The sequence below is a fragment of the Scyliorhinus torazame genome, chromosome 30, assembly GCF_047496885.1.
Source record: "Scyliorhinus torazame isolate Kashiwa2021f chromosome 30, sScyTor2.1, whole genome shotgun sequence".
In the NCBI taxonomy this organism is placed as follows: domain Eukaryota; kingdom Metazoa; phylum Chordata; class Chondrichthyes; order Carcharhiniformes; family Scyliorhinidae; genus Scyliorhinus; species Scyliorhinus torazame.
Genome location: NC_092736.1, coordinates 6,633,303 through 6,647,809, shown reverse-complemented (window position 1 = coordinate 6,647,809; position 14,507 = coordinate 6,633,303). Strand labels below are relative to the sequence as shown.

At 44.4% G+C, this 14,507-nt stretch overlaps 1 protein-coding gene across 7 annotated transcripts in view; it reads right to left on the bottom strand.

The window, feature by feature from the left end:
* Window positions 1–14,507, bottom strand: part of ppip5k1a (diphosphoinositol pentakisphosphate kinase 1a) — a 162,509-nt gene that overhangs the window by 135,756 nt on the left and 12,246 nt on the right. For 6 of the 7 annotated variants that reach the window (XM_072492738.1, XM_072492739.1, XM_072492740.1 and 3 more), the window contains exon 2: window positions 11,504–11,937. In XM_072492738.1, coding sequence (XP_072348839.1) covers window positions 11,504–11,647 — 144 coding nt within the window. In that variant the 5' untranslated portion in view covers window positions 11,648–11,937. Of the gene's footprint in view, window positions 1–11,503; window positions 11,938–14,507 lie in introns of those variants that run through there. The other variant, XM_072492743.1, reaches the window with a different exon arrangement.

Here is a 14,507-nt window from a genome sequence, read left to right as displayed (position 1 = left end):
CAACAATATAATAAATAACCCGAGAACAGCTCTGGCAGTTTTTACTTCTGTGACGATATCACTAACAAAATGAGAACAGGGGATTCTGGAATCATAGAATTTACAGTGCAGAAGGAGGCCATTCGGTCCATCAAGCCTGCACCGGGCCTTTGATAGGATACCCTACCCAAACCCATGCCCCCACCCTATCCCCGTAACCCCACCTAACCTTTTTGGAAACTAAGGGCAATTTATCATGACCAATCCATCTAACCTGCACATCTTCGGACTTGTGGGAGGAAACCGGAGCACCCGGAGGAAACCCACGCAGACACGGGGAGAACGTGCAGACTCCGCACAGACAGTGACCCAAGCCAGGAATCGAACCTGGGACCCTGGAGTTTTGAAGCAACAGTGCTAACCACTGTGCTACCGTGCTGCCCATTTATGGACAAGATAAACTCTTCTTTAACTCTACTATGTTTTTGATAATCCATGCATTACCTCAGGAAGTCCCAAAGCGCTTCACACCCAGTGAAATGCAGATCATCACCTGCTCATTGCAACCTATGAAAGGGTTAACATCACCTAAACTGGAGTGACCCTAATGTTACTCCCACATTATATTAAAGTTCTTACCTCAAAGTTTATGCATTTACCTCAAAGAGCTATCATGTGGCTCCCTGGTCTCTTTATCAAACTGAACCTAGGCAGTAATGGTTCATAGAACATTGATAATATTTAGAGGTGGGTTTCGAAGCCAGCCAATTATTTATTTGAGAAAAAGAGGAATGGTGTTGGCTCAGTCAATTTAAGCATTTTCGAGTTGGGGATGGGGGGAGATGGCAAACCCATTCTGTATTTAGCCCAAGGGCATGCATTCAATAAAGCCAATATTAATGACAAAAATTACTTTAGTGGTTTATAAATCCTGAACTATCCAACTCAGTTCTTGAAGCCTTCATGGACAACTTCGATCAACCCCATATAAATAAGGAAAATCACATGTACAATCAGAAATATAACATTCAATTTCCTCAAAACATAGTGCGCAAGAAACAGCACACACCTTGACCCAATATTTGTAAATGTATAGGAACGATCAATTTTAATATGAATTAGGACCTAGTTATAGCAAAGAGCTTTGCTCCATTAAAAAAATCACTTTCAAAGGGGAAAATGTTTAACAACACTTCAGTCCAGTTTGGGGAGGTGGGAAGAGTGGTTAGCATGTAGCTCAGAATAACAGCAACAGTGCAGGATTCAATCCTCGTTCCAGTTGAGGTAGACTTGGGGCTTGCACATATTCAAATGAATAACAGTGGCAATGAAAGACTAAAGCAAATCAAAAATCAACTTCTAAGGCTAAACAAGCCGGACATTAAATGGTATTTAGAAACAGATACGAAGGAGGAAATAGTCATACAGTCATAGACTTTCCAGTGCAGAAGGAGGCCATTCAGCCCATCGAGTCTGCGCCGGCCCTTGGAAAGAGCACCCTACTTAAGGCCACACCTCCACCCTATCGCCGGAATGTGGTGACTGGGGGGTTTTCCCAGTAACTTCATTGCAGTGTTAATGTAAGCCTACTTGTGACAATAATAAAGATTATTATTATATCCCCGTAACATAGTAACCCCACCTAACCTTTTGGACACTAAGGGGCAATTTAGCATGGCCAATCCACCTAACCTGCACATTTTTAGACTGGGAGGAAATCGGAGCAGTGCTAACCACTGTGCCACCATGCCGTCCTGAGGAAAAATTAAGTTAGGCTCCCTGAGATGAATACAAGCTCCCACAAAAATAAATTAAGAAAGAGGCAAAGGAAAGATCTAGAAAACAGATTGCATAGGCAAAACAGGACAATAATACTACCAACGCAAGAAGTGAGAACACGGAAAGATGTAATTAGGCTTAAAACTGAGGATATATACATTACTAATTATTCTGAACAGTTATCTCCTTCAAGTACTCAGAAGGAAAGAGCTCATATAAAACCTCCCTTGAAACATAGAAAATAGGAGCAGGAGGAGACCATTCAGCCCTTCATTATGTTCATGGCTGATCGCCCATGACAGATGGCTGATCATTTTGAAGAAGGGAATATCAAGGCAAAGGGAAGAATTCATGCCTCGATGAGATGCACATACAACAATTAAATTCACACAGACAAATGGTATTTATCCCAGAGAATAGGAAAGGCTAGTGAAGAGATGTGCAAGGTAATGAGAATCAGTGGGACACGAGCACCAGATTGGAAACAAGCTATTCTACCACCATTATTCCAAAAGACGAACAAAACTAACACAGCAAACCAGCGTCTGTGTGTGAAATAATGCAATCATCGTCAGGCATAAGCTGGAGGAACATGTGTAATAATAACCAGGTAACCTGGATTGGATTTGTTTATTGTCACGTGTACCGAGGTACAGTGAAAAGCATTGTTCTGCGTACAGTTCAGACAGATCGTTCCATAGGTGAAAAGAAAATACATAGGGCAAACATAAAATACACAATGAGTCAACACAGCCTTGGAAAATAAGATCCTACCTGACCAATCTCCTTGATCAGTTTGGGGAAGTAACAGCCCACGGTGATAGTCCCTGTGTATTCAAACTTTCAAAAGGCATCTGCTAAAGTTCCGTTTAGAAAGCGGACTAATTAATCTCGGGAGTTCTCTGGACGAAACCAGGATACGTGTACATGACGTGCCGATACTGGGTACAGGGGTAGCACCAGGTGACCTTTAAGATAGTAAGTGATAAGGCATCACCCCTCTCTATCTCTGTTCTCGCCTCAAACCCTACAACCCTCATCTCTGCGCTCCTCCACTTCTGGCCCTTTAGCATCCCAGATTTTAATTGCTCCGTCATTGCCGGCCATGCCTTCAGCTGCCAAGCTTTTGAATTGCCTCGACTAATCTCTCCAACTTTAAGATGCTCCTTGAAACCTACTTCTATGACCAAGTGTGTATCATCTGCTCTAATATCTCATGTTGCTCAGTGTCAGATTTTGTATAATAATATTCCTGTGAAGGCACTTTGGGGTATTTTCTGATTTTGTTTTAGTTCGTTCATGGGACGCGGGCATCGCAGGCTGTGCCAGCATCCATTGCCCATCCCTAATTGCCATTGAGGGGGCAGTTAAGGGTCTACACAAACATCCTCTACCCCCTCAAAGAGTCGGCTCATCCTCACCTTTGTGAGATGCGCCCTATACACCACCTTCAGCTGTATCAGCCCCAACCTCGCGCACAAAGTTGAGGCATTCACCCTCCGGAGCACCTCACACCACAACCCCTCCTCCATGCTCTCTCCCAACTCTTCCTCCCACTTTGCCTTAATCCCCTCTAGCGGTGTTTTCTCTTCTCCCAGAATCGCCCCATAAATCACCGACATCATCCCCCTTCCCCATTCCCCCTGCCGTCAGCACCTCCACCAACAGTGTGGAGGGCGGCGGAAGCTTTGTATCTCTTTCTCAGCGAAATCCCGGACCTGCATATACCTAAACATTTCCCCCTGCCCAAACCCAGATTTCCCTACAATCATTTTAGCATTATATAAAACAGTAAATCCCAGTTTTTTTATTCACACCAACAGTATAACAAGATAAATTTGTGAATAAAGTAGTAAGACAGATCGTTATCCTGGGTCTCTGGATTACTTGTCAGCGATAATACCACTGTGCCACCACCTCCCCTAATGCCTCCCTGATGCATTGAGACAAAAAAGAGATTTTTTAAAAACTAGGTTAAGATGGACGCGAAAGATGGGCAGCACGGCGATACAGTGTTTGGCTCTGCTGCCTCACAGCTCCAGGGTCCCGGGTTCAATTCTGGCTGGGTCACTGTCTGTGTGGAGTTTGCACCTTCTCCCCGTGTCTGCGTGGGTTTCCTCCGGGTGTTCCGGTTCCCTCCCACAGTCCAAAGATGTGCAGGTTAGGTGGATTGGTCACACAATTTAGTGTGTAAATTGCCCCTTAATGTCCAAAAAGGTTAAGTGGGATTACTGGGTTACGGGGAAGGGTGGAGGCGTGAGCTTAAGTCGGGTGCTCTTTCCAAGGGCCGGTGCAGACCCAATGGGCCAAATGGCCTCCTCTGCACTGTAACCTCTATGAATCTATGATTCAATGCAAACCTTCCTTACCCTTCACGCTGGGTCATTTTCTCTTGTTCTTAAGTTTGCGACAATTTTGTTGCAATCTCTCCAACACATCTTCCCTCTCTTTAGTCAAATAGACTCAATGTTAAGACCAGAAGATGTAGAAGCAGAAGTAGGCCATTCAGCCCATCGAGTCTGCTCCACTAGTCAATGAGTTCATGACTGATCTGATATGATAACCCTCAACTCCACTTTCCCGTCTTAATCTCCTGACCGCTGATAGCTAAATTTCAAAGCTCTACATCCAAGAGTTCCAGCAGCCAGGTTAACTCGGTTTTCACTCCCTACAGGTGCTGCCAGAGGCTTTCTAGCATTCTCTGTTCTTGTTTCAGATCCCAACATCAGGCCTGATGTGAGTTGACACTTGGAATGGCCAAGATACAGAGGTGGCCTCTGCAGAGCAGTTATTTGTGTGAAAGGACTATCTACTGTTTCGGCCCGACAGATATTTAGCCGATAATTACAATGTTTCACGAGAATCAAGAACAGGCGAGTGGTGGAGGAACTGGAAAACACAGAAAACAAACTGGAAAATCTTTCCTTCTCCCTTGTACTACCTTATTCAATGTTGACTTAATGTAAATTATGTACCAGTTTTAAAAGTCACATTTAATAAAAACCCTGACAACTGCACTGTTTACTTCAACTCGTGTAACAATATCACTCGGTCACAAGTAAACAGAGGTATGCATATGTTTCCTGAACAATGTCCATTTGCACAACAAGACAAAATCTTCCTCCATTTCATCATCTGTAACTTCTTCAGCATCGCAGACCTATAATTAGACAGAATATCTTTTGACAGTCATCCCTGTAGCTTTGTATTATAGCCTATGAGACCCTGTCCTATGTCTTATTTCTAAATCTAGATCCTACAAGGGAATATACTATATTTTTTAAAAATACAAGAGGAGATATAAATCACTGAGGAGAACTAAGCCAACTAGCGAAATGAAGCTGCCGACTATTTGCGTCACTTCCACATCCACAGGGGCATTTAATTTAAATTGTTAATAATCTTTATTGTCACAAGTAGGCTTAGATTAACACTGCAATGAAGTTAATGTGAAAAGCCCCTAGTCGCCACATTCCGGCGCCTCTTCGGGTACACAGAGGGAGAGTTCAGAATGTCCAATTCACCTAACAAGCACGTCTGTCAGGACTTGTGGAAGGAAGCCGGAGCACCCGGAGGAAACCCACGCAGACATGGGGAGAACATGCAGACTCCGCATAGACAGTGAACCAAGCCGGGAATCGAACCCGGTACCCTGGCACTGTGATGCAACAGTGCTAACCACTGTGCTACCGTGCCATTTGCTTTTTGGATCCATAAGAAAAATCAAGGTCTTTTTTGAATAACGTTTTTATATCGTGAAAAAATGTTTTAAAAATTCAGCGAAGCAATATGATGAAAAGAATCTTTCAGATGCAACGGTGCAGCAAAATAGATCTTTGCTCGAACTCGACCCTCACAGGCCATATGACTGCAATGCCTTGTAGAAGTTGTGTCAGGAAACAAAAAGTCACTCAAAAGTCACCATCCAGCACTGACTACGTCTCAAAAGTTTCATTAGTTGCCAAGGTTGCGTTTGGGATATAATGAGGTGCTGAAAGGTGCCACAGGAATGCAGGTTCTTTCTTTCCAGAGAGTTTGAATGAAACTTTTTTCTTTTAAATTTAGAGTACCCAATTCATTTTTTCCAATTAAGGGGCAATTTAGCGCGGCCAATTCACCTAGCCTGCACATCTTTGGGTTGTGGGGGCGAAGCCCACACAAACACGGAGAGAATGTGCAAACTCCACACGGCCAGTGACCCAGAGCCAGGATCGAACCTGGGACCTCGGCGCCATGAGGCAGCAATGCTAACCACTGTGCCACCATGCTGCCCGAATTTGAATGAAACTTGCCATTGATTTGCACACAGCCGAAACAGCTGATAACAAATCTTCAAGTTCTGATTTGGGATTTATTTACCAATGGGGCGACAGGACAAAGAACGGCCATTTTCAAAGCACCAGCCCAAAGTCAAAGTAGCCACAAAGGAATACAGGTACAATGTGGAGGCTTGGCCAGCTGGGTATCAGCTTGGAATTCGTGGTTCTGGAATACCAGGATGAAAGTGTCACATTTAAAGATTGAAATTCCTTCTCAGCACTGTCAAGGAAACTTGGAAAGGGACTGAAAAGTGGTGACAGATTCGCTGCTTCAGGGTCTGCACATGAACACAACCTCAGAATATTTACCAGCACAATGGGGCACAAGTCTACACAGATAATGGTAAAGCTTCATACTGCACATGTTTGACCACATATGAGACACACATGACAAGCACCAGAAGTGCACAGGCATGACAAGCAGACATGCACATGACTCTCATACATGATGTGCATACAAATGCGCATGACTCATACACGTGTGCGGCTCTCACACGCATGACCGTGAAGGAATGAAAATATAGCTCCAAAATATTGGGTAAATTTGTATATTGTTCAAGGAGGATTTAACAGGCCAAGTAGTTTTAGAAGATTCTTTGAATACCACTTTGCAGAACTTGCAATAGAACAAGCCTTAAATAAATCCAAACGGGTAGGATCTTTAAACCCCAAAACATCTGATTGAAAATACAAGCTTAATTGAGTTATTGCGGAGCGAACATAAGCAGTCTCCTTGATTACTGTAGATTCAAGTGGCACCTTCCACTGGTGTTTCTTCAGGCTTCTCAACCTTGCCCCTCGCCCGAGGTGTGGTGATTCTCAGGTTAAATCACCGCCAGTCAGCTCTCCCCCTCAAAGGGGGAAAAGCAGCCTGTGGTCATCTGGGACTATGGCGACTTTACTTTCTTTAGAGTATTACTGTAGATCATTTTTGTCTTTCTAGCCCACAAGATGCCTATTTGGCGACTTTACTTTCTTTAGAGTATTACTGTAGATCATTTTTGTCTTTCTAGCCCACAAGATGCCTATTAAATGAATATATAACTTTAATTTTGGGGGTGATGTTTTAAAACACAGGGCATACAGCACAGAAACAGGCTATCCAGCCTGGTAGCCGGTGTTTATGTTCCATATCAGCCTTTTCCCACCCCTCTTCGTTATAACCCCATCAGCATATGCTCTATTTATCCCTCCTGCTGGCTTCACCTTAATTACATCTATGCTCTTTGCCTCAACTACTCTTTTGCGTTAGAGTTCCATATTCCCACCACTCTCTGGATAAAGAAATTTCTCCCCAATCTCTCCTGAATTTACCAGTAAATACCTTTGAGGTCTTGAGTATTGAAATGGTTTGATCATTTATGGACAAACCCAAAACTAATGGCCATAAATGATCAAACCATTTCAATACTCAAAACCTCGTTGTGAGGCGCAGAAAATAAGAAAGCACAGGAAAAAAATTGCTTCGCGTTTATGAGTGTGTCACAGCTGTAATTCAGCTTTCATAACACGGTGGGTGCCACTTAAAATGAAAGCAAACAAGTGGGTTAATAATCACGCAGGAATTGACAACTCAGGATATTGTGTAAACTGACAGCCAAGCAAATTATAACAGCTATAAACTGCATGTGACCAAATAGTTATTTACATTCGTAACTAATGGCAGCGTCGGTTAATGTAAGACTTGCTAATCGACTTTAACTTGCTCATTAATAAAATGTTTTTGCCATGGGTTGAAATCCCAAACAGCTGTTATTTGTTCTCGGGGTCACTTTAAGAGATTAGTCGACCCGCCACTTGAGCCCCAGTTCCAGATGTAGTCAAGGGTAGAAAAGGCAACAGTTTTACTCTATACTCCCTCTGGCTGTATTCATTTGTGTTATACCTATCATTACTGCTTGGGGTTGATAATAAGCACCCAAAATGAAAACCGCATCAATAGACCAACCCAGACTGATATTCTTCATTAATTCTGCAATTCCTTGGCAAAGTTATAGACTAAAATCAAAATAAATGTAGTAGCAACAGCCGCCACCAAAAGCAATGATACCAGTGATTGCAATGCCAGTCATCACAAGCTTGCTCACTTGGCCCCAAGACTGTAAAACCAGAGGACATGGCATTTGAAGGGGAGAGAAATTGAAAAATAATCCAGAAATATCTCAATGAATGAGTGATCAATTTACAGTGCCCCGGGGGAGAGGGCGGAAACTGTTAGTATTGAAACATTTCAGAAAGCGGCATTTTGCAATGCGGTGGACAGGTATTTGTTGAGAACAGTTGACTTTGGACCTCTGGTTCACAAATCTCTCCACCACTGGCCCCGGTTTCTTCACCTCAAGTCTGGGTCTGTTGTAGGCCCATTGACAAACATTCTGAGGTTGTGATTGGTCAATAACTCCATTAATCACAGAGAGTCTTTAAGACAGAGACAGATAGGTTCTTGATTAATAAGGGGATCAGGGGTTATGGGGAGAAGGCAGGAGAATGATGAGAAAAATATCAAACATGATCGAATGGCGGAGCAGACTCGATGGGCCGAATGGCCTAATTCTGCCCCTTTATCTTCTAGTTTAAATGTATGATGTGACTATCAGGGTGGTTAAAAGGGGAACTAGAAGGATCTTGGTCATTTTAGTCCAGCAATTGCGGTTGCGTATTGTGAATGTAACCCGTGCATGCTAGATGTAATTATTTCCTTCCCTCCCTCCCTTTTCAGACTGGCAGTGAATATTATTGGGGAGAAAAGCAAATTACTGTGGATGCTGGCATCTGAAATGAAAGAGAAAATGCTGGAAAATCTCAGCAGGTCTGGCCACATCTGTAGGAAGAGAAAAGAGCTAACTTTTCGAGTCCGATTACTTTGTCAAAGCCCATGAACCCGTACCCCGGGTTCATGGGCACTTGCCAGTCTCGATCCTATCTGTATTCCCTCCGCAACCTATAAATAATTATTGTGCATGTCTCAAAACACAAATCATCAATTTTTTTTAAATATTAAAAGGATATCAACTTTGACAAATTTAAACTAACCCACTGAGAAGAGAAAATATTTATGGTTGGGAGATAGAAAATGTAAAGGGGGGGGGGGGTGGAACAACACCTACCCACTCCTGCTGAAAAAACACAACTGTAGTTGGAAAATGGGACCTCGCAGGTGCCTACAGATAGGGATTTGGAATAGAGCAAATGGTTGGCAAGTACACTACACAAAATAGAGCTATCCCAAAGATCAGGTTTGAACCCTAGTTGGGGCTGAACTGGCTAATCTCAGCTAAGGAAAGTAAGTGCTACAGTCAGCCTTAAGTGCCCATTGAGGAGGTTTGTAGTATTGTTCATTTCCAGTGCCCCTACTGGAAAATACACGGTTTGGGCATCAAGCAAGGCCAGAACAGGTCTCAGCCATAAAATAAATAAATATAAATCACCTTTATTGTCACAAGTAGGTTTACAGTAACACTGCAATGAAGTTACTGTGAAAAGCCCCTAGTCGCCACATTCCGGCGCCTGCTCGGGTACACAGAGGGAGAATTCAAAGTTCTCAGCTGGTACGGGAATTGAACGCGCGCTGCTGGCCTTGTTCTGCATCACAAACCAACTGTCTAGCCCACTGAGCTAAACCAACCCCGATATCAGCCCACGCTCCCTGCGCTCGAGTGAATATCCCACTGACGCCTGAGCTCAAATACTGCGAGACTCCGTTGGCAGATTCTATGTCTCGAGTACACATCCAGCAGGGCTCGACAGCAGCAGAGTCTTGCGATTTCAGCCCTCGATACTTAAGGCTTGCCCATGAAAAGCAGCTGCTTCGGACAAAGCACCAGGACAGCATCTGCCACCCACAAAACATACCACAAAATGAGTCCGCTTGGAAAGAGGAGAGGCAAGAAAAATTGATAAAATGGAGGATAAAAATAAAGACTTCATTGAAAAGTTGTGAATGAGATGCAGTTCAATCCATACAAGTGAAATGGTACATTTAATCCCAGGTGTGTTTTCCACACACATGCAGTAAATTCACAGCATACAAATACTGTTATATATCTATATACAGAGCGGCAAGGTGGCACAATGGTTAGCACTGCGGCCTCACAGTGCTAGGGACCCGGGTTCAATTCCAGCCACCGGTGACTGTTTGTGTGGAGTTTGCACATTCTCCCCGTGTGTGCGTGGGTTTCCTCCGGGTGCTCCGGTTTCCTCCCACAGTCCAAAGATGTGCAGGTTCGGTGGATTGGCCGTGCTAAATTGCCCATCGTGTCCAAAAGGTTCGGTCTGGTACTGGGTTATGGAGATAGGGTGGGGTGCTTTTTCAGAGGGTCGGTGCAGCCTCGATGGGCCAAATCCGCACTGTCGGGATTCTATGATCTACATGAGACATTGCAATGGCTGAAAATGGAAAACGTAGATAGAATCAGAGAGCTTTTACAGCACGGAAAGAGTCCCTTCAGCACATCGAGTCCGTGCCAGCCATCAAGCACTTATTTACCTTTTTACACCAATACATGATTTTGTTCCAGTCAGGGAACATGCATATCCACTTATAAAAATCATTAATTAAGTGAAACATACCAAGCAAGCTCACTGACTCCATCAGTTAGTCTGACGACCGCCATGATTTAGCCTCGTGCCTCCCCAAATTAAGGACAGGGTTTCCCCTCCTCATTGCTATCAATAATCGCTTCGTCAAGTATGCAGATATGGTGAGAGGATAAATTACTACACTCAGCTGTGATAACCTCCACAGTCAAAGAGCCGGCCAACATTAATTGTAAATCTTAGTGAAGAACAGTCATCTGGGAGGGTGGACAGGGTAGGCTGCCAGTGGAACTGAACCATGGCACCGGATTTGAACAGGACTAGGTTCAAGTGCGATGATCCACATGGTCAAATAGCCTGCCAACATTCACCATCCAAGCTCACAGATCAAGAACGAGCCAGGTGGCAGAGGCATCTACATAACTGTACCCGATTTCAACATCTTCAGGAGATAAAGCACTTGAAAGGCACGTACAATACAATGACATGGTGATAAAAGCATCATTCAACTATTGAAAAACACAGAATAACGGTACACCTAAGGCAGTACACCTAACCTTTAGTAGCAGCACCTCTGGAAGTAATTTGTTGAGTTAACTTTGTTTCAACATCAAAAGTTCACTATAGATAAAAGCAAATTTTCTTCCACAACATAAAGACAAAATAGAACTATACTGCCGTTCTGCAAACATGACCCACTAAATAAAATCGCATCAGCCTGACTGAGTAATGTAACTTTGATGCAAAACTGTTCCATTGATTACGGCTTCTCTGGTTAAAGTGAGATAGGGACTATTTTATTGCTGAGTAATTTGTTTTTAACCTGAACACCAACTAAAAACAGGTTCAAAGTGAGCAAAGTTTTTTAAAAAAGCGATGCATTTCCTTACCGAGTCGGAATCATTTTCATCGTCGTAAAGGTCAAGTTCTTCTGCCTTCATGTTTGATTCCAGATCCTCAATTTCATCCTCCTCGCACCCGACAAAGAATGTAGGAGCCGAGCGATCCCCCTCAAAAGAGGTGGGTGTTGTCATGACAACCTGGTTGACCTTTCATCACGGATATTAGTCATCGTTTAAGAAGGGGGAGCGAGAGACAAATAACTAAACTTCCCATGGTACTAATTCCAGCCTCGGTATCATCGCTATTAACCAGTTTATGATCTGCCCTCGGGGCACAGTCCAGATCTCCAGAATACGTAGTAATTTCAGCACAACAACTTCAGGCTTGCACAGGTAGAGTCAAACTAGCAATTTCCTTATGCCAAATAAACATTTCTTCCTTCTACCTCTTTAGGCTTCTTCGTGGTCCTGAGTTTAACTATCTGTAGTGGAAAGAAAATTGAATTGAGAACTGACGTTTACTCCTTTTAACAACAGTCACTGCTAAATGGTATTTACATAGAACATACAGTGCAGAAGGAGGTCATTCGGCCCATCGAGTCTGCACCGACCCACTTAAGCCCTCACTTCCACCCTATCCCCGTAACCCCTCCTAACCTTTTTGGACACCAAGGGCAATTGAGCATGGCCAATCCACCTAACCTGCACGTCTTTGGACTGTGGGAGGAAACCGGAGCACCTGGAGGAAACCCACGCACACACGGGGAGAACGTGCAGACTCTGCACAGACAGTGACCCAGCGGGGAATCGAACCTGGGACCCTGGAGCTGTAAAGCTACAGTGCTAACCACTGTGCTACTGTGCTGCCCATTTCAACTGTTTAATCATCATAGATCATAGAATTTACAGAGCAGAAGGAAGCCATTCGGCCCATCGAGTCTGCACCGGCTCTTGGAAAGAGCACCCTACCCAAGGTCAACACCTCCACCCTATCCCCATAACCCAGTAACCTCACCCAACACTAAGGGTAATTTTGGACACTAAGGGCAATTTATCATGGCCAATCCACCTAACCTGCGCATCTTTGGACTGTGGGAGGAAACCGGAGCACCCGGAGGAAACCCATGCAGACACGGGGACAATGTGCAGACTCCGCACAGACAGTGACCCAAGCCAGAATCGAACCTGGGACCCTGGAGCTGTGAAGCAATTGTGCTATCCACAATGCTACCGTGCTGCCCCAGGTCATCGCCAGGTATCATAATTCCCCCCCCCCCCCCCCCCCCCAAGATCTGTTCCTTTAACACCAAAGATTGGAGGAACCTTTATTGAAGGTTCAGCCGTCCAAGCCTGACAATTCACAGAGGAAGATCTTCCTTCTGGTCATTGCAGCTTTTCCCGTCTTGCATTTTCTGACTGATAAAAACATTTTCTGATTTTCTCCTCCTCTCCCTTTCTATTGGGAGACTTTGGGGTGACCCAAGGCAGTAATATCAGCACTGATCAGAGTCAAATACCAGACTTTGACATATGGGCGGCACGGTAGCACAGTGGTTAGCACAGTTGCTTCACAGCGCCAGGGTTCCGTGTTCGATTCCCGCTTAGGTCACTGTCTGCTGTCTGTGTGGAGTCTTCAAGCTCTCCCCGTGTCTGCGTGGGTTTCCTCCGGGTGCTCCGGTTTCCTCCCACAAGTCCCGAAAGACAAGCTGTTAGGTGAATTGGACATTCTAAATTCTCCCTCTGTGTACACGAACAGGCGACGGAATTTGGCGACTAGGGGTTTTTCACAGTAACTTCATTGCGGTGTCACAATAATATAAATTATTATGTGGCTCGGTATTACTCATTGCAAGTCCACTTAGACATCAAGTCGCTGAAAAGACTCCCACTATTTGTAACCAACCACTGGAAGGTGCAAGACATTTAGAGGACATGGCCCAACAATTAGTTCTAGCCTCCACTTTCCCCCACTCAGCCCCATCATCACCAGTATAAGTGCAATCTGGAACTCAGCACCAAGCGGGGACGTTATGGGCTCAAACCATTGCCCGAACATAGGGAATTGGAGTTTTGCTGGTGAGATTGTTAAATTTCATTGACAGTGAGCACGTTTTTATGATATCCTCTTGAATTGTAATATCTCAACACAACCTCGCATACAGTTCCCATCGCGTGTCATTCGACAACCACAGGATTCTCTGTTGCTCAGTGTTTCCCACATCAGGTTAGACTATTTATTCCCTCCCTGTCTCAAAAAGCCATGAAAGTATCATTTGGTGCTAAATGATGTGTGGTTTTACGCTGTGGGTCTGTACCCGGCAGGATCTTATCCAAGCCCACTTCAAGCATGCCCTCCTCACAGACTTTTATCACATTAGCTTGAACAGACAGGGAAAGCAGAACACCAAGGTATCAGCTGGACAGCGAGCGTTGTTTGGTTGGAGCACTCTGCATCCAGTCCCCTCAAAACACCATCCATCTCAGCAAATCTGCGAAAAGGACAAATGGCCAAGCTGCGGGTTCAAGACCCACTCTAGAGACTCACCCACAAGAGGAAACATCCTTTATGCATCCACTTTGTCAATACCATTTAGGATCTTACACACTTTAATCAAGTCACCCCCGCCACGCCCTGCTGCCTCACGGCGCCGAGGTCCCAGGTTCGATCCCAGCTCTGGGTCGCTGTCCGTGTGGAATTTGCACATTCTCCCCGTGTTTGCGTGGGTTTCACCCCCACAACCCAAAGATGTGCAGGGTAGGTGGATTGGCCACGCTAAATTGCCCCTTAATTGGAAAAAATTAATTGGGTCCTCTCTCCGCCCCCCCCTCACTCTTCTAAACTCCATTGGAAACCAGCCCAGTCTGTCTAACCTTCCCTCATAAGCCAACCCACTCAGTCCAGGTATCAATCCAGTAAGCCTCCTTGGAATTTAATCCTATCCTAAAATAAGGAGACCAGAATTTCGCACAATATTCAGGATATGGTCTCATTAATGCTCTTATAACTGAAGCATGCGGATGCTGGAAATCTGAATCAAAAACAGAAAATGCT